Here is a 25312-nt window from a genome sequence, read left to right on the forward strand (position 1 = left end):
TTGTTTATAGTTAAGGAAACTTGTGGTACAAGGTGTTAAATATGTTCCTGTGATAGAAGAGTATAGATAATAGGAAGAGAAATAAGAAAATGCCCTCCCTTTTTTTTGCACCTAATTTTCCTAGCCTTGGTTAAAGGTACGTCGTGGCTTAGGCCTGGTGCGGTTGGTCATACCTGTAATCCCAGCACTTTGGGAGGCTGAGGCGGATGGATCACAAGGTCGGGACCATCCTGGCTAACACAGTGAAACCCTGTCTCTACTAAAAATACAAAAAATTAGGCAGGCATGGTGGCAGGCGCCTGTAGTCCCATCTACTTGGGAGGCTGAGGCAGGAGAATGGCATGAACCTGGGAGGCGGAGCTTGCATTGAGCGGAGATCACGCTACTGCACTCCAGCCTGGGCGACAGAGACTGTCTCAAAAAAAAAAAAATTAGCCAGGCGTGGCGGCGGGCGCCCTAATCGCAGCTACTCAGGAGGTAGAGGCAGGAGAATGGCGTGAACCCTGGAGGCATAGCTCGCAGTGAGCCGAGATGGTGCCACTGTGCTACAGCCTCAGCGACAGAGCGAGACTGTGTCTCAGAAAAAAAAGGATAAGTCATGGCTTAAGGCCACCAGCCTGGAGCTGCCCTGCTCTTGTCCGAGGCATTGATGGTAACTGGACTCCACGGTAATTAGGCTGACGAGAAAGAACTGAGATCCTGGGGAGGCATCTCACTTGCTTTCGACTGCAGTGATTGTTTCAGACTAGATCGTGCTGATTCGAGTTCACGCGTCAGTACCTCCACTGCAGTCCTGAGAAGTTAGACAAGAGGTAATGGGGAGAATGTGCAGAGGAAACATGAAGGGAAAACGGTACAAGCCCGTGGTCACATCAGCTTTGTTGTACTTGCAGTATTCTCTTTTTCATGCTGAATGATAGGTAGCAACACTGATGTGTGCTTTATTGCTCTTGTGCTTTGCATATGTCTAAAATAATTTTATTTAAAAAAAATACTTGCCCAAAGGGACTTCCTCGAACTGTCAGCTGACAGACCTGCATTTTAGAACACGTGTGTGTTCATTGCTGTCTTCGGTGGCTTCCCTTCTGTTTCCTGCCCTTCCAGCTTCGTTTCAACAGATCAACGATCCCTGTTAGCACTTCCCAGATATGTTTGGTCTCCAGCCTCCTCCTCCCTTGTTGGTTTCTGCTCTCTATTTCTAGCTACTTGTGCAACATTTTAATTTGAATACACAGTTGTGTTTGGTAACACAAATTTGGCGACACTTAGCATGTTTAAAACTGATCTTCGTGCACTTCCACAATACCATATTTTTCATTTATCTTTCTTAATACTGTTAATAATTTCTCTATTTCTCTGTTTCTTCACTTGAAATCTCTAGGTCACCTGTTAAAATTCTGTCTCTGTCAAGGCATTATTGCTAGCTCCCTCAAGAAGTGCTGCCCACCCTTGGCATTTTTCTGTTTGTCCCATTCTCTCATCACTTACCGAGAGTCCTTTTGATTAACGCTTTCTGCAAGTCCTGCCCTTCTTATCAGACTATAGCTCTTGAGCACCCATCTTGGTCTTTCTTGCTGTTGCATTCTTTCTTCATAGCATCAGGCCTTGACCATGAAGTCAGTTGGAAAGTTATTTGTTGAGTGATTCGTGATTGAATGGTACAATGTTTCTTTGCTACAATTACTCTTTAAGAACGGAGATGAGGCTCCTGGTGTTTGGATGATCCCGACTTCAGATCCAGCGGCTAACTTGCATCCGGCTAAACCTAAAGATTTTTCGGCTTTCATTAACCTGGTGGAATTTTGCAGGTATTTTGTAAAATTCTAATTATTTAAGAATGAAAATGATTGTTACTTATTGTCTGTAATAAAGAAAATCCCTTATGTAGATATAAGAAATGAAATAATAGGCCGGGCGCAATGGCTCACGCCTATAATCCCAGCACTTTGGGAGGCCGAGGTGGGCGGATCACGAGGTCAGGAGATCGAGACCATCCGGTTTCACCCGCTAACAGTGAAACCTGGTCTCTACTAAAAATATAAAAAATTAGCTGGGCGTAGTAGCGGGCATCTGTAGTCCCAGCTACTCGGGAGGCTGAGGCAGGAGAATGGCGTGAACCCGGGAGGTAGAGCTTGCAGTGAGTCGAGATTGCACCACAGCACTCTAGCCTGGGCAACAGAGCGAGACTCCATCTCAAAAAAAAAAAAGAAATAATAAAAGACAAACTCTATGATCGATTATATAGATCTTTAAAAATGTATGTAAGTGTCCTAGCTTACAGTTTTCATTATTTTTTATGTTTAAAAGATCCTCAGAGAAAAATGGATTATAGATATAACTAAACATTTTAGGATACCTAAAAATGTTATGCAATGGAATTGTAGCTTAGTTATTTGTGTCCCTTATAATTTTAAGATCAGTATGATAAAAATTTCTACCTTCAGTTTCTAATTTGTTTTTACAGAGAGATTCTCCCTGAGAAACAAGCAGAATTTTTTGAACCATGGGTGTACTCATTTTCATATGAATTAATTTTACAGTCTACAAGGTTGCCCCTCATCAGTGGTTTCTACAAATTGCTTTCTATTACAGTAAGAAATGCCAAGAAAATAAAATATTTCGAGGTGAGTCTTTTTTGCAGGACATTGAATCTTGCATTTTTTTAGGTTATGAGTTTATATAAATGTATCATGAAATATGTGATTGTGGCCTATGCAGTTTTAAAGTCTACTAATTTTATTATATGTGTTTTTAAAAATTGATATGTGAGTGGCTGGCAGTTGGATAGCACTCTAAAAAGCTAGCAGCATTTTTTGCCGTGATGCTCAAGCACCTGGCTAATTATGTAAGATTAACAAGGCCTTTCAAAGTGTGGTCGCAGGACCAGCATCCTTGAGCATTGCTTCCTGCATCAGAAACTCTGAGGGCAGGGCTCTGCTGCCTGTGCTAGGAGCTACCAAGTGATTCTGGCACCTAGTAAAGTTTGAGAACAACTGGATTAGCATTCTGGATGCTTCAGCCAGTCACCTGACGAGCCCACCTGGGAATTACAGGGTGAGATGAGAAAGAGGGAATGGACTTAGTCGTGTCCATGGCTTCTTACTAGCCACCACCTTCCCTCCTCTTGTTCTGACTGGCCTGTGCCTTGAAACGTCTGCAGAGTTGATTCTCCCTCCTGTCTTCATTAGATGTTGGTAACTTGAAATGGATTCACCCCTCTGAAGACAGGCTGGGAACTACTGGATTAGGATACAGTCTCCTGATTCTTGTTCAGTGTACTAACTTGCTGTTTTATTTGACAGGGAGTTAGTCCAAAGAGTCTGAAACGCTCTCCTGAAGACCCAGAAAAGCATTCTTGCTTTGCTTTATTTGTGAAATTTGGCAAAGAGGTAATTTTTAAATGATTAATCTTAGTGTTATCATGCACTGTTTTTAAATGAATGTTTATTGAAAAAATCCTAGTGATCATAAATATTATTTTAAGAATTGGGGCTGGGTACGGTGGCTCATGCCCTTAATCCCAGCACTTTGGGAGGCCAAGGTGGGTGGATCACAAGGTCAGGAGTTCGAGACTATCCTGACCAACGTAGTGAAACCACGTCTCTACTAAAAATACAAAAATTAGTCTGGCGTGGTGGTGCATGCCTGTAATCCCAGCTCCTCAGGAGGCTGAGGCAGGAGAACTGCTTGAACCCTGGAGGCAGAGGTTGCAGTGACCTGAGATTGCGCCACTGTGCTCCAGCCTGGGTGACACAGTGAGACTCTGTCTCAGAAAAAAAAAAGAATTGTGTCGGGTCAGGAGGCTGGGGGAGGAGAATAGCTTGAACCTGGGAGATGGAGGTTGCAGTGAGCCAAGATAGTGCCACTACACTCCAGCCTGGGAAACAGAGCGAGACTGTGTCTCAAATAAATAAATAAATAAATAAATAAAAATAAAAATGTGTTTGCTAAATCTAGAGTGGGAGTGAGGTCCTAAAAAAACTAGTAGAGGAAGTTATTGTGCTTCAAAAGTCCCTCAGCCAGGCATGGTGGCTCAAACCTTTAATCCTAGCACTTTGGGAGGCCAAGGTGGGTGGATCACTTGAGAGCAGGGGTTCAAGACCAGCCTGGCCAACATGGTGAAATCCCATCTCTATTAAAAATACAAAAAATTAGCCAGATGTGGTGATGTGTGCCTTTAATTCCAGCTACTTGGGAGGCCGAGGCAGGAGAACCGCTTGAAGGATGGCAGAGGTTGCAGTGAGCGGAGTTGCACCACTGCACTCGCCTGGGTGACAGCACGACTCTATCTTACAAAAAAAAAAGGCCCTCGAGCTCTCTTAGCATAATTCAATTGAGTGATGACAACTCAAAATGAAATAGATTCTTGTTTTTCCATGTAGTAGGTATTAAGCATTTCAATAAATTAACTTTCCTGGAGGTTAGTGTGTAATTTGTAAGTGAATGTGGTCATGTCAATAAAGGCTACGTGCCCATTTTTGTATTTGAGAATAGGGCAAATACTTTTCAGTTGATTTTCAAATGTAGGCTCTATTCAGATATACATTATTGTCTTCTTTCTTGTTAAGGTGGCAGTTAAAATGAAGCAATACAAAGATGAACTTTTGGCCTCTTGTTTGACCTTTCTTCTGTCCCTGCCTCACGACATCATCGAACTCGATATTAGAGCCTACATTCCTGCGCTGCAGGTAGGTGTTGTCTTGAACAGAGCCATCTGGGCTCTGTTCAAGACATCTGGGACTGTTGTGAGTCCCAGAGCGCATGGAAACACCACGCTCTTGCCAAGGCAGTCCCAGCAAGTGTTTCCTCACAGGCGTACCCGGGTCAGGGTCTGTTTCTGCCACTTACTGGCTTTGGGACTTAGACCCTTGGTGACTCTGAACTGCACTTGGAGGTCAATGTGAGGGTTAAACCTGTGTGTCTTGGAAGGCTGCGGTATACTACAGCCACAGAGACAGCTGCTTGCTTTCCTCCTAATTACCTCGACTACACACTCCAGCAGTGTCGGGTGTCCAGCAATAAAAGGAGTAGTAATTAGAAATCACAATTACGTGGTGTTTTTTTTTCCTTTAAATCTTATATTTCTTGTGTTTCAGTTTAACTTGTTTGTGTTAACATACAGATGGCTTTCAAACTGGGCCTGAGCTATACCCCCTTGGCAGAAGTAGGCCTGAATGCTCTAGAAGAATGGTCAATTTATATCGACAGACATGTAATGCAGCCTTATTACAAAGACATTCTCCCCTGCCTGGATGGCTACCTGAAGACTTCAGCCTTGTCAGGTAAGGTTTAGAAGAATTGCGATGTGTATTGTAATTAAAATGGAAATGGAGTAACTAACTATAATAGGTAGGACTGTATTTTGGTAACTTCTGAAATGTAAACCCAATGTGTTCAAAATATGTTTGATTGCTGTTTTTGTAATTTCCCTAATTTATCTGACTCTAATTGTGATAAAGAAACATAGTTGAGGTATTAAAAATATTTTTCATTTACTCCCTTATAGCTTACTAAGATTTATAAAATCTTCAAAGACAAGGACTGTCTTAAATACCTTGAAATTTTTATGGCTCCTAATACACTGCTTTGCAAAAAAATTTGTTGAATAAATCAGTCAGGAATTAAAAACTTCAGAAAATTCAGTAGTGATTTTGTATTTTTACTTTCACTAGATTTTTTTGCTTTTTAAAACATAGCTGATGAAGCACACTAAGGATAGCTAATTAAGAATTGGGAAAAAAATGTCATCATAGAAAAAATAGGTTTGGGAAAAGAGTCAAAGAAGAAAATTATCTGTCCAGGTAAAAATATTACTAGTTAAGAAAAAAAGTAGGACTTAAGAGTTAGGGTGGGGCACGGACTTACTTAAACTGGAATGAAAAGAGACCTTGTCATCCGATGCAAGCAAACAGATTCCGTTGGGAGAAAGACTGAAGTATTTGTAAGAATTTAAGCTTTACTATCTTCAAAGTAGAAGTCAAGTATTAATTTCTAAGGTTTTTTTCTTCATGAGGCCAAAAAAAGAAATACAGAAAAAAAATTGTGAGGTTTTACTTATGTAAATCATTATTTTATTGTTAAATCTTACTGGCTTGGAAACATTAAGTGAAAGTTGTGTGACAGATTTCATGCACTGTGTCTGGTTTTTGTGACATCCTCAGTACATATGCAGAGTTTATGAAGAAAGAGTCATAATTTTTTTACAGATTGTAGTAACATATTTTAGAGACCAAAATTACAAACTAGTTGATCTTTATAGCTTTTAAAATTCACATTTATGTAAGGAGTGCCATAATTTGAGTGTTTGTGACAAATACATCACTTAGTAAAATGAATGTATCTGATAGCATATATCTTTGTAGTATCTAATTTTCTTTTTTGAGTTCTGTTAATTAACTCATTGAAAAGATTTGTTTTAGATTAATAAAGGAAGTTACTGTGATTGTTTTAAAGGATTTGCCTGTTAAACATATACTCTATCTAGATTATTCGATCCTTGAGAAAAGCAGAAAGTAAGCAACATTAGGTGACAAAACAAAATGTATCATGTAAGAGACAAAAGTTAGTGTTTTAATAACTTCTTTTGATGTATCAAACTTCCAGAACAGTTGTAGTAACAGTAAAAAGAACTCCATGAGTTCTCTCTAGATTCACCAGTTATTAAGATTTTGTACCATTTATGTTATCGTATGTACTTTCTCTATTGTGTGTTTGTGCATGTTTTTATATTTACAAGGGACATTTTTTTCGGAACTGTTTGTGAATAAGTTGAAGGTGTCATAGATCTTGAAGACTTCATTGTATATTTCTTAAGAGTGAGAACATTTTTGCATAACAACAATATTATTATCAAAATCAGGAAAGATAACATGGATACATATTCTTCCAAGTAACAGTCAATAGGCACATTTTTCACTTGCCCTATTAATTTATTTTTTTAGCTGCATTTTTCCTGGTTTAGAATTCAGTGTAGGATCATGTGTTACTTTTAGTTGTAACTCTTTTTTTTTTTTTTTTTTTGAGATGGTGTCTCGCTCTGTCTCCCAGGCTGGAGTGCAGTGGCCGGATCTCAGCTCACTGCAAGGTCCGCCTGCCAGGTTTACGCCATTCTCCTGCCTCAGCCTCCCGAGTAGCCAGGACTACAGGCACCCGCCACCCCGCCCGGCTAGTTTTTTGTATTTTTTTTAGTAGAGACGGGGTTTCACCGTGTTAGCCAGGATGGTCTCGATCTCCTGACCTCGTGATCCGCCCGTCTCCGCCTCCGAAAGTGCTGGGATTATAGGCTTGAGCCACCGCACCCGACCTTAGTTGTAACTCTTTAGGCTTCTTTAATGTGGGATAGTTCTTCAACCTTTCTTAGTTCTTATGACTTGTCATTTTTGAAGACTGCAGGCCAGTTATTTTGAACAGTGTCCTTCCATGTGGGTTTGTCTGATGTTTCCTCTTGGTGAGTTTTGGGCTATGCCTCTTTGACAGACACTGGGTCCTCTTCAGGACCCGTGGTGCCTTTGCTGGTTGTTTCCACTCTAACCATTTGGTCAGTGTTTGCATCATCTTTTTGTGGTCATCAAGTTACTGTTTTTCCCTCTTGTGAGTTAGTAATTTGAGGCATTCCGCACTCCACTTCCTAGAGTGATCAGTCCCGAGGCCTTTAGGTGGTACAGCGGAAGGTAGATGCTGGGCAGGGGGAGGTCCCAGGTGCTCCTGAAGGCGTGAGGAGGTCATCCCCCACGGGGTGACCTGGCATGGGGTTTACCCAAGCCAGATGAGGCACCCATGTGTTGGGACAGCTGTCTGGGATGTCGGGGTGCACCCAGGAGGGTGATGGAGGTAGTAGTTTGGTTACACACAGGGGTTTGAACAAATACATAAATTCGTTCAGAATAAGGGAAACTAGGTTTCTCATGTTGGAGTGAGCTACAAATACAGAAAGACAGGAAATTGGAATGGACACTGTGGAGCTGCATTTGAAGTGGGTATATCAGTGTGAACCCGTTGTCCTCCCTCTCCCTCTGCGTCTCCCCAGTTATATATGTGTGTTCACATATGGATGCATCTAAATGAATGTGGAAATAGGACTGAGAGAGTGTGTGTGTGTTTGTGTGTTACATATACTCTGGCCTCTGAAGGCACCTGCCTAGGAGTGTGGTACCTGAATAGTAACAGGCAAACCTGGCACCCAGGTCATGGCCTCCAAATCTCATTTTCTTTTTCTTTTTATTATTCTTTTTTTGAGATAGAGTCTCACTCTGTTGCCCAGGCAGGAGTGCAGTGGCGCAGCCTTGGCTCACTGCAACCTCTGCCTGCTGGTTTCAAGTGATCCTTCCACCTCAGCCTTCCAAGTAGTTGAGACTACAGGCATGCACCACCACTCCCAGCTAAGTTTTGTATTTTTAGTAGAGATGAGGTCTCACTGTGTTGACCAGACTGGTCTCGAGCTCCTGACCTCAAGTGATCTACCCACCTTGGCCTCCCAAAGTGCTGGGATTACAGGCATGAGCTACCATGCCCAGACCCACACCTCATTTTCCATTAATGGAACCAGAACTCCTTGGTTCCAACCTGGGGCCAGGAAAATATATTATGAACCTAGAATACTGTGTTTTATAGAACATCCAGAAAGTAAGGACCTGTTAAAAACATGATGGGGGAAATGTCACAGGCAAAATTAGTGATGATTTGAGCATCAAAATAAATAACTTTAGAAACATTATAACCCATGTAATCAAACAGGAAGCAGTGAGCATATACAGATATAAATAAGTAAAATGAGTAAGTTAAAGTTTCCTAGTGGTTTTTTGTTTGTTTGGTGTATAATAAGTTCTTATAAACTTAGCTTAAAATAGCACCCATTGATTATTTCATAGATTTGTAGGACACAAGTCCAGATGAGCTCAGCTGGGTTCTGTGTTCAGTCATATGACTGAAATCAAGGTGTTGGCTAGGCCAGGTTTGTTCACTCCCCATCCAGGTTGTTGGCAGGATTCAGTTCCATGTGATTGGAGAACCAAGGTTCCTGTCTCCTTGCTGACTGATGACTGGAGCATGATTCTCAGTTCCTGGAGGCCTCTGAGTGTCCTCCTAGGTGGCCCCTACACCTTCACAGCCAGCATGGCACTTTTTGAAGTACCATGGTTTTAAAATGCCTCACCCAAACACGTACTAATGATTGAGAGTGAAAATAGTGGCTTTACAGCAGAGACACCTGGTAGAGCCCTTCCCAGCCCACTGACTAGCAGTAGGGCTTATGGGCCACACGTGCATCCTGATTTGGCTTGCTGAGGGGGAACTCAGTGCCGCTCTGGACCTCTCCTGTCAAAGACACATGGCCTGAATCTCCTTTTTCAGACAGCGAAGTCAGCATAAAGCTCAGAAAATTTTTCGGGTAAGACAGTGAATCTTTGCTGTCTTGGCAGATTACATACAAAGAATGACTTCTTGGCCAGGCACTGTGGCTCATTCCTGTAATCCCATAACTTGGGTGGATCACCTGAGGTCAGGAGTTTGAGACCAGCCTGGCAAACATGGTGAAACCCTGTCTCTGCTAAAAAGACAAAAAATTAGCCAGGCATGGTGGCGCATACCTGTAATCCCAGCTACTTGGGAGGCCAAGGCAGGAGAATCACTTGAACCCGGTAGGCAGAGGTTGCAGTGAGCTGAGATTGCTTCATTGCACTCCAGCCTGGATGACAGAGTGAGATTTCATCTGAAAAAAGAATGACTTCTCATGGTATAGACGAAGGCCTTGATCAGTAAACCAAAGAACCAAACTTTTCAAGGTTAAATCACCTTTGCTAAAAATTTAACTCATTTCTCATTATCTTTTCAGGCTCAGATAGTCACTTTCTGAGATTTGTCCTGTGTTGTGTCCTTTCATATTCTGAAACCAATTGACACAACTTTCAAATACCAGTTCCCAGGGAGTCTGGGAGATCAGAACTATTCTCATAGAAATACTGAGATGTTATGCATGTTAACATGACCTCCAAAACAATTAATAAGTCTTTAAAACATTATTTCTGTTTCCAATATTGTAACTGCTGCTAGTTCTAACCCACAAAACAAAGATTTATGGGGTAAGTCCCAATTCTGGCAAGAGATCCAGACACGAAAAAGTCTTAGACTCACTGTTTTATGAGGAACTATCCTCCTTACTTAAAAATGAAAAGCAGGCTGGGTGCACTGGCTCACACCTGTAACCCCAGGTACCATTTTGACTGACTGAGGGATGAGGATCACTTAAGGCCAGGAGTTTGAGACCAGTCTAGGCAACATAAGGAGACCTTATCTTTACAAAATTTTTTTTTTTTTTTTTTTTTTTTTTTTTGAGACGAAGTATCGCTGTTACCCAGGCTGGAGTGCAGTGGTGCGATCTTGGCTCACTGCAACTTCCACCTCCCCGATTCAAGCAGTTCTCCTGCCTCAGCCTCCCAAGTGACTGGGATTACAGGTGCGCACCACTGTACCTGGCTAATTTCGTTACAAAAATTTTAAAAATTAGCTGGATGTGGTGGTGCATGCTTGTGGTTTCAGCTACTTGGGAGGCTGAGGTGGGAGGATTATTTGAGCCTGGGAGGTCGAGGCTGAAATGGGAGGATTGCTTAAAGCTGGAAGGTGAAGGCTGTGCTCAGTCAAGATTGTACCACTGCACCATAGCCTGGTGACAGAGTGAGCACCTTCTCAAGAAAGAAAAAAGAAAAATCAGACTGGGTGCTGTGGCTCATACCTGTAATCCAAGAAAAAAGAAAAATCAGACTGGGTGCTGTGGCTCACACCTGTAATACAAGAAAAAAGAAAAATCAGGCTGGGTGCAGTGGCTCACGCCTGTAATCCAAGCACTTTGGGAGGCCGAGGTGGGCAGATCACATGAGGTCAGGAGTTCGAGACCAACCTGGCCAACATGGCAAAACCCTGGCTCTACTAAAAACACAAAAATTATCTGGGTGTGGTGCACACCTGCAATCCCAGCTACTCGGGAGGCTGAGGCAGAATTGCTTGAACCTGGGAGGCGGAGGTTGCAGTGAGCGGAGATTGTGCCACTGCACTCCAGTCCAGGTGACAGAGCAAGACTCTTATCTCAAAGAAAAAAAGCATGCATGCAATTGTATTTCTGTATTATTCTTCTGATATAGCCGTACAACCACTTGTTAATTATATAACATACTAAACTCATGGTTCACCTAGAAAACTGGAGTGGGTAATTGAGAATAGCCTCACACACTAGCAGTATGTCAGACTCATGGAGCTCACAGATACCACTGTCTGCAGCCCCCCAAGAGACAGCATGTGCATGCCTATTAGCATGTCCCAAGGCTCCTACCTTCAATGGCCTATAAAAGCAAAAAGGAAAAGCACATAAACATAAAAATTGTGCCTTTTCATCAATATTTCAGTATTCTATTAATATTTTACTTAGAAATTATCAAAGTACCCAACCATCCAAAGTATCCATTAGCTCAGTCAGTTCAAGGTTGCAAATTGTCTAAAGATAATAATCTTCCAGTTGGCATGCTACATGATATAATTACTGGGGAAATAAAAACTTTACCTAGGCCAGGCGCGGTGGCTCAAACCTGTAATCCCAGCACTTTGGGAGGCTGAGACAGGCGGATCACGAGGTCAGGAGATCGAGACCATCCTGGCTAACACGGTGAAACCCCGTCTCTACTAAAAAATACACAAAACTAGCCGGGCGACGTGGTGGGCGCCTGTAGTCCCAGCTACTCGGGAAGCCGAGGCAGGAGAATGGCGTAAACCCGGGAGGCGGAGTTTGCAGTGAGCTGAGATCCGGCCACTGCACTCCAGGCTGGGCGACAGAGCGAGACGCCATCTCAGAAAAAAAAAGTTTACCCAGGTAATGATTCAATTTAGCTGGACATAAACTTATTACATTTTTCATAATCTTTTTTTTTTTTTTTTTTCCGAGATAGGGTCTTGCTTTGTTGCCCAGGCTGGAGTGCAGTGGTGCGATCTTGGCTCACTGCAAGCTCCACCTCCCGAGTTCACGCCATTCTCCTACCTCAGCCTCCCAAGTAGCTAGGACTACAGGCGCCCACCTCCACGCCTGGCTAATTTTTTGTATTTTTAGTAGAGATGGGGGTTTCACCATGTTATCCAGGATGGTCTAGATCTCCTGACCTGGTGATCTGCCCACCTTGGCCTCCCAAAGTGCTGGGATTACAGGCGTGAGCCACCGCACCCAGCCGCATTTTTCATAATCTTAAAAGTTATATGGGACTGTTTCAGATGTTGAAAAAGTTCTGGAGATGGATGTGGTGATGGTTGTGCAACACTGTGAATGTAATCAGTGCCATTCAATTATATATCTAAAAATGGTTAAAAGAGTACATTTCATGTTACGTATATTACACCACAGTTTTAAAAAATGTTATTGAGATGTAATATTAGCTTATTGGCCAGAATAACTATAGGGAAAACAAACACAAGTAGAATAAAGTGTATGTTCGTATTGTATTTAATACTGATAGATAAAATAGACTTATATAAACCAAAACATTAAACTTGTCTGTTTACCACAGATGTGCCTTAATTACGTGAATATTCCTAAATGATCCCAAATTGTTGTTTTCTGTATGATTTTTAAAGTCTAGCACATTTAAAACACTGTTAATTCAACTTCCTTGTTTTTGGAGAATTTTAGGAATCTCAATTTACATATCTGTATAAATCAGAACAGAGATCCTTTAAGAGACTTTATAATCTAATTTATCAATACCCTCCAAATACTGGAGAACATTATACACGAAAGTAGATATAGGCCTTTGTTGATTATAGATACATACTTGCAAAGACATAGAAAGCTTAGTAAATAGTTTCAGTTCCACAACTTGAGCCAAAAACCAGGAGATACAGACATTGCCAAGACCAGCCAGCAACGCTAGAGGAATTAAAGACACACACATGGAAATACAGAGTGTGGAATGGTAAATCATGGGGCTGACAGCCTTTGGAGTTGAGAGCCAGGAACAGAGATTTACCCACATATTTATTGACAGCAAGCCAGTGATAAGCGTTGTTTCTCTAGATTATAGATTAACTAAAACAGGAAACAAAAGGATGGGCTATAGCAAAAGGATGGGCTGAAATAAAGGGCTGGGCTCTGGCTGGTTACTGTAGCAGGAGCATATCCTTAAGGCACAGATGGCTCATGCTGTTGTTTGTGGTTCGGGAATGCCTTAAGTGGTTTTCTGCCCTGGGTGGGTCAGGTGTTCCTTGCCCTCATTGCAATAAACCCACAACCTTCAGCGTGGACATCATGGCCATCATGAACATGTCACAGTGCTGTAGAGATTTTGTTTATGGCCAGTTTTGGGGCCAGTTTATGGCCAGATTTGGGGGCCTGTTCCCAAAAGACATAGAAAATGCTGAATTGTCCACATATCAAAGGTCTGTTTTTTCCAGTGAACTAAAAATTCTTAACTTATTGGAGCTCAAAAAAAGAAAAAAACCCCGCTAAAAACTAGATTCTCTTATCATCTCTGGCCCATCAGAGAGTAGAACTCTTTAACATCTACCCATAGATGGCCCGAGTGTGATGCACGGGAGCCACTCCTGCGCCATGAGATGATTCATGCTCTTCTCGACCCTGGAGTCAGACACTTCCCAAGGAACCGTGTTCCGTTTGTCAGACAGTGATGTTTAAAAGCAACCAACATTTATGTTTTTTGTTTTAGAAACTTAGTTTTGTTAAATCATAATTTAGGATTTTAATGTTTCTATTTGACAGTATAGTTTGTTGTCGCTAATGTGCATTGAGTGAATGAATGAATACTATTTTAAATTTATTGTCATTTACTGTTGATAGATGAGACCAAGAATAACTGGGAAGTGTCAGCTCTTTCTCGGGCTGCCCAGAAAGGATTTAATAAAGTGGTGTTAAAGCATCTGAAGAAGACAAAGAACCTTTCATCAGTAAGAAGTCCTTTGTATTTTCTGTACCTTACATAATGCAGAGATCAGATTCTAACACTTGTGAAAAGTAAAAATCTTCATTTAAAATGTTAGTTGTTTTTGTTTGCAAAGTAGAGTACAATATAAAAATAATTTTAATATATTGGCCAGTCATGGTGGCGCACACCTGTAATCCCAGCACTTTAGGAGGCTGAGGTGGGTGATTGCTTGAGCTCAGCCTGGGCAACGTAGGAAGACCTGTCTCTACTAAAAAATACAAAAAATTAGCTGAGTGTACTGGCGCATGCCTGTGGTCCCAGCTGCTTGGGAGTCTGAGGTGGAGAATCACCTGTGCCCGGGAAGTTGAGGCTGTAGTGAGCAAGATCACACCACTGCACTCCAGCCTGGGCAATGGGAGTGGCCTGACTCAAAAAAAAATTAATATATTTTTAGCAACGAAAATATAAACTCTATTACCTGTTTTGTTTATTTTTTTTGGTCTTGTTTTTCTGTTCATCCCTGCCTTCAAATGTATTTAGTGGATAATAAAAGGTAAACTGGTTCATATTAAATAAGCAAGTTAGAATACTGATACCAGGGATATGTAAGACTTTCATTTATGCTTAGATCTTCAATATGTCATATTACCAGGTTCATTTTGTTCCAGTTTTCTTTTTTGTTCTTTTGTGGTTTTTTGGTGATAATTCCTTGGGGCAGTTTACTCGAGTGAACCATATGATATGATAGTAAAAAATGATGTAAATAGAGAAAATTGAGTTAGAATAGGGGAAATATCTATTTTGGAATTAAGTAAGAATTAAAATTTGAGAAACTTTTTTTTTTTGAGATGGAGTCTCCCTCTGTCACCCAGGCTGGAGTGCAGTGGCACGATCTTGGCTCACAGCAAGCTCTGCCTCCTGTGTTCATGCCATTCTCCTGCCTCAGCCTCCCGAGTAGCTGGGACTACAGGTGCCCGCCACCACACCTGGCTAATTTTTTTTTTTGTATTTTTTTAGTAGAGACAGGGTTTCATCATGTTAGTCAGAATGGTCTCGATCTCCTGACCTCGTGATCCATCCGCCTCGGCCTTCCAAAGTGCTGGGATTACAGGCGTGAGCCACAACGCCCGGTCTGAAAAACTTTTAACATCTAAAACTGATAATGCAAACTCTAGGGTCAGTTCTTCTCACCTCATTATTTTGGGCACCTTTTGTTTGAGAGACTAGAATGAAACAAGAAATGGCAGCATAAAAGTTTTTATAATTTTATGACACAGCAGGATAACATAACTTGAATATATCTATGGTTTTACAAATAAAATTTCTTGTATTCTTATCGATTTAATTTTTTTTAGGGCAGGATCTCAAGTCGTCACCCAGGCTGGAGTGCAGTGGTGTGATCTCAGCTCACTGCAGCTTCAACCTCCCAGGCTCAAGTGATCCTCCTGCCTCAGCCACCCGAGTAGCTGGGACCACAGGCGTGTGCCAGTATGCCCAGCTAATTTTTGTATTTTTTGTAGAAATGGGTTTTACATTGTTGCCCAGGCTGGTCTTGAACTCCTGGGCTCAAGCAATCCGCCCACCTCAGCCTCTCAAAAGCTAAGATTACAGGCATGTGCCACTGTGCTTTGCCAAAATTTTTGTACCGATACACAGTGCCTGTTCCTTAGCACTACGGTTCTCTGTTACCCCTGGGGGATCCAGGGTGCAAGGCCAAAGCTATTTTTACTGTTAATTTGCACCACGGTATTATGATGGAGAAAACTGTTGATTCTCTAGCACTGACTCTGAGCACAGATTTTTAAAAATACTGTGTGTGTGAGGGAGGAGGTGCACATGAAGCAGGCCTGCGTAGAGAAGTGTGACAGCTATCTGGAGAAAAAGCACTGTGTGGTGCTTTGAACGGGGAGCTGAAATAGCCACTGCTTTGTGGATACAATTTTTATTAAAATGACAACTGAAAGGCACACTGAGATGGCCACTTTGCCCAGAGTTTTCGTTTGTTTGGAAAATATAGTTACTTTTTATAACATGTAATGGGTTTAGTAATTTTAATTAAGTAACTATTTACATAGTTTCTGAGTTTCAATTTCTAATGTCATTAATACTGATAAACAGGACCTACATAAAGCAGAGCTCTTTGGGGGTCCTTGGTATTTCTTAAGAGTGGAAAGGATCCTGCCAAAAAGTTTGGAATTGCTGGTCTAAGAAATGGACATCCAAGTGGATGGCAAAGAGTGTTTTCATGTCTTCTGTTTAATTTTTAACCCATTTGTAATCACATATATACAATTGTTCAAATTTATAGAATGAAGCAATATCCTTAGAAGAAATAAGAATTAGAGTAGTACAAATGCTTGGATCTCTGGGAGGACAAATAAACAAAAATCTTCTGACAGGTAAACTTCTTTTAAGATAAATAACCTCTGTAGATATATTTGTGCTTTTATTTGGATGTATCCAGGTCATAATATATTCTGAATATTTACTCCTATATGTGATTTATATATTTTAAATAAGATTATAAAGAATAATATCTTGGCTAATGAAATTCTTTGACTGTATCCATAAAATTGGAATAATTCAGTATACCAGTAGAATAGATGTTCTAGCTTGACTTGTTAAGAATGTTATCCAGTTTGAAACAATGTAATTTGATACTCTTTTCCATGTGTCAGGAATTCCAAGTTAATCTCTTTGAGATCCAGTATTATTAATATTTTGATATTTTTAGAAATTTTTCCAAATGAGAATTACCATATTTGATTAGTAGGCTGTGTGTGGTGGCTCACGCTTATAATTCTAGCACTTTGGGAGGCTGAGATGGGAAGATTACCCAAGCCTCAGGAGTTTGAGACTAGCTTGGGCAACATCATGGCAAGAAGCTGTCTCTATTATTTCAATTTAAAAGAATCCACTTTTTTTTCTTTTCTTTTCTTTTTTTTTCTTGCTCTATTGCCCAAGCTGGAATGCAGTGGCATAATCTTGGCTCACAGCCATCTTGGCCTCTCAGGTTCAAGCGTTTCTCCTGCCTCAGGCTCCTGAATAGCTGGGATTACAGACAGACGCCACCATGCCTGGCTGATGTTTTGTGTTTTTAGTAGAGATGGGGTTTCACCATGTTGGCCAGGCTGATCTTGAACTCCTAACCTCAGGTGATCCCCAGCCTCTGCCTCCCAGAGTGCTGGGATTACTGGTGTGAGCCACCGTGCCCCACTGTGCCTGGTCAAAAGTCTACATTTTTGATTAGTAAAAATTCCTCTGTATTTTTACTTTTGAAATTTGGTGTTAATACTAGTGAGTTTTGGTTATTTAGGGAGTTAGAGCCTGTATTTGGAAAGTGTTTTTTTTTTTTTTTTTGAGACGGAGTCTTGCTCTGTCGCCCAGGCTGGAGTGCAGTGGCCGGATCTCAGCTCACTGCAAGCTCCGCCTCCCGGGTTTACGTCATTCTCCTGCCTCAGCCTCCCGAGTAGCTGGGACTACAGGCGCCAGCCACCTCGCCCGGCTAACTTTTTGTATTTTTTAGTAGAGACGGGGTTTCACCATGTTAGCCAGGATGGTCTCGATCTTCTGACCTCGTGATCCACCCGTCTCGGCCTCCCAAAGTGCTGGGATTACAGGCTTGAGCCACCGCACCCGGCCTGGAAAGTGTTTCAAAGAAATTTTTTTTTTTTTTTTTGAAGATGGAGTTTTGCTCTTGTTGCCTAGGCTGGAGCGCAATGACGTGATCTTGGCTCACCGCAGCCTCAGTCTCTCAGGTTCAAGGGATTCTCCTGCCTCAGCCTCCCTAGTAGCTGGGATTATAGGCATGTGCCACTACTCCCGGCTAATTTTGTATTTTTAGTAGAGACGGGGTTTCTCCATGTTGGTCAGGCTGGTCTCGAACTCCCAACCTCAGGTGATCTGCCCGCCTCGGCCTCCCAAAATGCTCCCAAAAGGCATGAGCCACTGTGCAAGGCCAAGATTTTTGTTTTTAACGTAAAAATTTTGTTCATTGACTTTCTTCCACAGAATAAGTAACTAAGTGAATTTGGATGTTAAACATTTGAGACTATTAGGCTTGTTTAAAAGTAATTTTACTTTAAATTAAATCGAGTGATTTCTGATATAATTACATATCTGAGGCAAAAGAATAGGGAAAGGTGAATGAAGTGCTTCACTTTAATAGAATGTAGAACAGGTGACGTTAGAAATGTTTTGATTTGTGAATAATTCTGACAGTAATAAAAAGAAAAAAATGTTTTGTTCTTTTTAAATCTTTTCTAACAGTCGCTTCCTCTGATGAGATGATGAAGAGCTATGTGGCCTGGGACAGAGAGAAGCGGCTGAGCTTTGCAGTGCCCTTTAGAGAGATGAAACCTGTCATTTTCCTGGACGTGTTCCTGCCTCGAGTCACAGAATTAGCGCTCACAGCCAGTGACAGACAAACTAAAGTACTTCTATTTTTTATTTCACCCATTATTTAGAGCCTGTTGCTTTAAAAATACATATTGGTTAGGATATGGAGAACACATTTCAGCCATTCCAATATTAGTAATTTTCTGTTTTCTGTAATACAGTAATTAGAAAACTACTTACTTATTAGAAGTCAGTGTCACTGAGAAATGGAAGTTAAGCATAAATCGTCTTAATAGATAATTGGGCTGGGTGTGGTGGCTCATGCCTGTAATCCCAGCACTTTGGGAGGCCGAGGCGGGCAGATCACTTGAGGTCAGGAGTTTGAGACCAGTCTGGTCAACATGGTAAAACCTGATCTTTACTAAAAATACAAAAATTAGGTGTGCTGGCGTGCGAGTGTAGTCTCAGCTACTCGGGAGGCTGAGGCAGGAGAATCGTTTGAACCCGCGAGGCAGTGGTTGTAGCGAGCCGAGATTACACCACTGGATTCTAGCCTGGGCGACAGAGCGAGACTCCATCTCAGAAAAAAAAAATTGCCTTTCAAAACATGAATATACCAAAAGCTTTAGAGTGATATTTCGTCTATGCTTGGTTATCCTCTTCACTCTGGGAGTTTAGAAACAGATAATCTCAAATTTTCATACAGGCATACGTTGGTGATACTGCAGGTTCAGCTCCAGACCACAGCAATAAAGTTAACATCTCAGTGTAGCAAATCACACTAGTTTTTTGGTTTTTCAGTACATGTGAAAGTTATGTTTACACTCTACTGTGGTCTATTTAGTGTGTAATAGAATTAGAACTTCATATACATACTTTAAAATGCTTTATCTAACAAAGTGAGCACATGCTGTTGGAAGAATTGAGCCAATAGAATTTTTCAATGAGGGGGTTGCCACAGACCTTCAATTTGTTAAAAAACACATTGTGTCCAAAGCCTCATAAAATGAGGTATGCATGTATTAATTTGTAAATTTTTTATAGTGCTTCAAAAAATATTTTTACTAAAAGTGATAGTTGAAAATGTGCTAACAGATGAAGCAAAGTTACATAGTTCTTTAATATGGCAACAGTGAAATGTACTTCTCAAGAATGTATTAGTGTCAGTTTCTAAAGCTTTAAATTTTAATTTTTGTTCTTGGATAAAAAACAAAGTGAACAGAATCATTAGTATTATACAGCAAGAAATGCTAATTCCAGTTAATTTATATTTGGGTTACGTGATAGTTATGTGCAATGAAATTTTTCTTCTTAAAGGACTAAATTGAGTGACATTTCACATATTCTCTCGTCTTCATGTGATAACTTAGACGTTGCTGACCTCCTGGTCTGTTTTAGGTTGCAGCCTGTGAACTTTTACATAGCATGGTTATGTTTATGTTGGGCAAAGCCACGCAGATGCCGGAAGGGGGACAGGGAGCCCCACCCATGTACCAGCTCTATAAGCGGACGTTTCCTGTGCTGCTTCGACTTGCGTGTGATGTTGATCAGGTAAGGGCTTTGAATCTGAAACAGTTGTAACTGAAACTTTAACTGAACTTTTTAAACTGAAACTTTAAGAAGTTTGGTTTCTCTAATTCCGTAGTCAACAGAGCAGTGGAATTACCTGGAGATCATTAAGAATGATACTGCTCCCTGGCTGCTACCCCAGGTCCTCTGGTTTAATTGGTCTTGGGCATGACCTGGGCACGACCTGGGCACCAGGACTTCTAAAAGCTCTCCCCTCCACTTTCAGTGTGTCTCGAAGTTTGGGAATGGCTGTTATAGTTAAAAGTTACTGAGAGTCCAGGCATCTGAAGGTGAATTAGCTGTCACCCCTCTCATGGACAAACATAGTCTTTCACAGAGGGAAGAAAAGAGAAATAACCATGGGCCAGGCGTGGTGGCTCACACCTGTAATCCCAGCACTTTGGGAGGCCGAGGTGAGTGGATCACCTGAGGTCAGGAGTTCAAGACCAGCCTGGCCAACATGGTAAAACCCCCATCTCTACTAAAAATACAAAACTTACCTAGGCGTGGTGGCACGTGTCTATAATCCCAGCTACTTGAGAGGCTGAGGCATGAGAATCACTTGAACCCAGGAGGTGGAGATTGCAGTGCACTGAGATCACGCCACTGCACTCTAGCTTGGGAGACAGAGCAAGACTCATTCTCAAACAAAAAAAAAAAAGAGAGAGAGAGAGAACTAACCGTGGCTGACAAGTGGCCTATACTATGACTTTATGGACAAATCCTTCACTGCTGTCATGAGGCAGAAAAGGGTAAGAAATCTTCTCAGTTCATTTTATGAGTCTAGCGTGACCTGAATATCAGGGTATACACGTAAAAAGGAAAATGAAATACAAAACTCATTCATAATGCAGTTGGAAAATTCTGCAGTATACATGTGTGGATATAGTCCAGCAGTATGTTCAGATGCACTGTTATTAAATAGAGTTCATAGTGAAAACTGGAAACTTACCACAGAAGTAGATTTAACATAGCAGTGAACCTCTCCGTGGAAGCCTGGGAGGCATTTGGCAGCTCCTGATGAAATAGGAGTAGTTTCACATGATATTTAATGTGATAGAATGTTTGCCTGAATCTTGCAGCCAGGTCATCCTCTGTGTGAAGTACTGACACTCCCTTGCGCTTCCACCCAGCATGGGAGCACGGCCTGTTTCTGGGAGTGGTCAGTGCTTTACTTGGAGTTAGTTATTTCCATGTTTAGCATCCTAACCTCTCAAGGTCCGTGAGTCCCCTCAGGGCACGGGCAGAGCCTGGTATTCCTTGCTCCCTCTCCAGCGTCTCTCCCAGCACTTGGCACTTGGCAATTAAAAGACACTTGTCAGGAGACCAGTAAGGCCAGGACATCAGCCCTACTAACTATTTGGGAGATTCTATTCAATACTGTAGGATAAGAAAATCACAGAAGGAATATTAGGAAGGAGAAAAGATTACTGTAATTGTTTCCAAATCAGGAAAGCCCAAGCGTAAGCATATTAGCTGATAAACTCTAAGAATTAATAAAGGAAAAAGCTGACGAATTATAAACACATAATTCTCATTATCTATTTTCATATGTTATTCTCATATATTTCATATATTAGTATTGACCACTTGGAAAATATGTCTATAACATCTTGTTCATAACAGCATAAAAAAAAAATGTCTAGGAATAAACTTCAATGTGCCAGGCAAATGTATTTTATGATTATAGAAGATGAATAGCTTATGTACCTGAGTTAGACATTATTGAAAAAAAATGTCAAGTTTCCCCAAATCAATTAACTCTGGTATAATTCCAGTAAAAAATCCAGAATTAATTTTATTTTTGAACTTAAAAATAATCTGAAGGAGTAATTGCTTGAGCCTAATAAGCAAGACACGTTTTGAAAGGGTAATGTGCTGGAAGGAGTCTAGTGTAGCAAATGTTAAAAAGGGGCCTTATGGAGTATAAGAAGCTGAGCCAGTGCACAGATGGCTCAGTGGGAGAGGTAGGTGCTAGAAAGTGTGTATATGAAAATTGTGTCTATGGTAGGGGGCCATTTAAGTGGGAAATGGGTCATTTAATAAATGATATTAGGTGGAATGACTAACATGTTAAAGAAAAAATTTTGACATTCGTTAAAGATGTTAAGGAAAACTACTAAAGGGGAGGCTATTCCAGTGGGCTTTTACACTGCTGGAGAGGGATTGGGCTCTATTCCAAATACTTATTGACCAGGGGGATTGATAGCCAAGGAGCAGGGTCAGGGTCAGTGGATGGAAAATCACTAAGAGGAATATTGGGGGAACCAGCCCCCAATATTTCATCATAGGTTCTTTTCTATTTTCCCTAAGGATCGGCCAGTCTGAGAAATAGAGAGTACAAAGAGAGAAATTATACACCTGTGCCTCCGGGGGTGACATCACATATTGGTAGGACTGTGATGACAACCTGGAGCCACAAAACCAGCAAGTTTTTATTAGGGATTTTAAAAGGGGAGGGGGTGTACGAACAGGGAGTAGGTCACAAAGATCACATGCTTCAAAGGGCAATAAAGGTCACAAGGCAAGGCAAAATTAGAATTACTGATGAGGGCCTATGTCCCACTGTGCACTCATTGTCTTGATAAACATCTTAACAGGAAACAGGATTTGAGAGCAGGCAACCGGTCTGACTACAATTTACCAGGCTGGAATTTCCCAATCCTAGTAAGCCTGAGGGTATTGCTGGAGACCAGGGCATATTTCATTCCTTATTTCAACTGCATAGGACAGACAGTCCCAGAGTGGCCGTCTATAGACCTACCCCCAGGAATGCGTTCCTTCCCCAGGGTCATTCCTTGCTGGGAAAAGAATTCAGTGGTACTTCTCCTACTCGCACATCCGTCTATAGGCTTTCTGTGAGAAGAAAAATATGGCTCTGTTCTGCCTGACCCCGTAGGCAGTCAGACCTTATGGTTATCTTCCCTTGTTCTCTGAAAATCGCTGTTATTCTGTTCTTTTTCAGGGTGCACTGATTTCATTTTGTTCACACACACATAATTTACAATCAATTTGTACAGTAGTGGTCCTGAGGTGATGTACATTCTCAGCTTACGAAGATAACAGGATTAAGAGATTAAAGACAGGCATAAAAAATTATGAAAGTATTGATTGGGGAAGTGATAAATGCCCATGAAATCTTCACAATTTATGTTCAGAGATTGCAGTAAAGACAAGTGTAAGAAATTATAAAAGTATTATTTGGGGAACTGATAAATGTCCCTGAAATCTTCACAATTTATGTTCTGCCCTGGCTCCAGCCAGTCCCTCCGTTGGGGTCCCTGACTTCCCACAATAGAGAAAACATCAGACATAAAGAGGATTGTGGCTAAACCAACCTAAGAGTGTTGTGGCTGAAGATGGGCCAGGGTGACCAAGCACTGCCTGGGAGCTGGTGGGAGATGACGAATTAGATTATGTATCAAGGGGAGAGGGGTTTTCGCTGAACTGACCCACCAGAGTTCTTGGTAAAATTGGACTAATAGAGATGAACATGGAAGCCCAGAAGTCAAGGCCTAGTTGAGAAGAGTTCAGAGGAGCCTGACTAGAGTTAGGGTAAGGGAAAGAGTCTTTGTCACAAGTGAAGAAACTAATTGTAAATCATTAAGATTTGGAAGGAAAAACAAACTGTAAATAAATTACAGAAAAATGTAATGACTACATAGCTTGTCTGTCTGTGTATGTCTTTAAGTCTTGAGGTCTTTTTTGTTGATAACACATCAGTTTATAATATAAAAATGTTTAAAGATAAAAATGAACCTTCACGTCACCCCTTTCACATGCTTGTTCCCTGGGAAAAGATGTTAGATCCTCTGGAAAGTCTGGAGAATGTCTTTATGATAACACATCTTGACATGTGCATAGATGTTTTGTTAAGAAAAAGTAGACTTATAGCATTTCAAAACGTTTTCTTCTGTGTGCAGTGTGATTTCTGCTCCTTGGATGGATTTCATTACCATTCCATAATTGGTATCCTTCTGTGTATTTCTATAAAGTTTGTACAGATAGGGAGACACATAAAAGTGTTAATGTATTGATGGTTTTGACCTTATAAATGTTTAAGACTACTGAATGGCACAAAACCAACATTGTAACATATACATAATGTGCAACATTACTACTGAAGAAATCAGATTTAAAAATAGACGAATGTATAAAGAAAAAAATAGGCAGCTCAGAAAAGAAGAAATGTAAATGGCCGATGGAATGTATCTTAAAATAGTCAACCTTTTCGTAAACAAGGAACTTCAAATTAAAATGATTGGCTACTGTCAAGTATTTAAAAGATGGACAATGTTTGGTGTTGCCAAGGGCACAAGGAAAGGACCCTGCGCGTCATGGTTGGTGGGGCAATGCAGGCACAGTACTCTGCAGCTGGGCTTGGACTGGGTGACCACAGCCCTGGCCTAGCAGCTTCCTTACAACAGAGCTGCTTAAACAGTTTGCTCAGGACTCTCCACTCTGCATGGTAGTCATAATTTAGAAATACTTGTATTTCTAGCAGTAGGGTTCTGCTAGCTGGGTTGTGGTACGTCCTTAGTTGAGGTACTGGGCAGCTAGTGAAAACACTGATAGAGTGCATATGTTTACGTGGAAAGTACTCTTGAGAAGAAACCAGTTACTGGTTTCTTCCAGGAAGACAGGAGCTCTGCCTCCTTGGCAGATTTATTTTTGTTTTTACATGTGCATATACACATATTTAAATATATATAAATTGGCTGGGGGTCAGGAGTTCGAGACCAGCCCGGCCAACATGGTGAAACCCTGTTCCTACTAAAAATACAAAAATTGGTCGGGTGTGGTGGTGGACACCTGTAATCCCAGCTACTTGGGAGACTGAGACAGGAGAATCATTTGAACCCAGGAGTCAGAGGTCGCAGTGAGCCGAGATTGTACCACTGCACTCTACCCTGGGCGACAGAGCAAGACTCTGTCTTAAAAAAAAAAAAAGTATATAAATAAAATATTTTGAAAGTTCACAGTAGTTACCTTTGGGATGTAGGACTGGAGCGGGATGGTTTTCTATAAAGGGGTATGTGTATATTGTATATATATCTAGCTATGTATACATGTATTAAAAAACTGTACTAAGAATAAAACAGTATGATTCTTTTGTGGGGGAAAAAAAAGTGATGCTTTAAGACCAGGTTAAACTTTCAGACTGAAAGTTAAGACCTTTTTATATTGATTAATCTTAAAAATTGCTTCATAGAGGCCAGTGAAGGTATTGGGGGAAAAAATACCTTCAAAGACTGGAAAGACTATTTGGAAGAGTCTCTGAGTTGTTTATTCTGAGCCCTGGGACATTTTGCATCATTTTTGAGGTGATATTAACTACAGTATGGACCTCTAATATCAAAGTACTTAATTGGTGAGCTCAATAACTGTGGGGAATAAAGGTCTGGTTAGCTCAGTGCTCCTGTAAAAAACCTGGCCTCTGAGGCAGAAATGTACAGGATATCAGTGTAGGGAGTGTTCGCCTTAACTTACACCAC

At 41.1% G+C, this 25312-nt stretch overlaps 1 protein-coding gene across 1 annotated transcript in view; it reads left to right on the top strand.

The window, feature by feature from the left end:
• PRKDC (protein kinase, DNA-activated, catalytic subunit) overlaps window positions 1-25312 on the top strand; it is a 178103-nt gene that overhangs the window by 25998 nt on the left and 126793 nt on the right. Inside the window, exons 17-26 of the mRNA XM_026456198.1 lie at window positions 1693-1808; window positions 2465-2624; window positions 3303-3389; window positions 4569-4688; window positions 5123-5282; window positions 13826-13932; window positions 16219-16309; window positions 18180-18343; window positions 19647-19799; window positions 20900-20979. Coding sequence (XP_026311983.1) covers window positions 1693-1808; window positions 2465-2624; window positions 3303-3389; window positions 4569-4688; window positions 5123-5282; window positions 13826-13932; window positions 16219-16309; window positions 18180-18343; window positions 19647-19799; window positions 20900-20979 — 1238 coding nt within the window. The remainder of the gene's footprint in view (window positions 1-1692; window positions 1809-2464; window positions 2625-3302; window positions 3390-4568; window positions 4689-5122; window positions 5283-13825; window positions 13933-16218; window positions 16310-18179; window positions 18344-19646; window positions 19800-20899; window positions 20980-25312) is intronic.

Source organism: Piliocolobus tephrosceles, chromosome 7 (genome assembly GCF_002776525.5).
Source record: "Piliocolobus tephrosceles isolate RC106 chromosome 7, ASM277652v3, whole genome shotgun sequence".
Taxonomy (NCBI): domain Eukaryota; kingdom Metazoa; phylum Chordata; class Mammalia; order Primates; family Cercopithecidae; genus Piliocolobus; species Piliocolobus tephrosceles.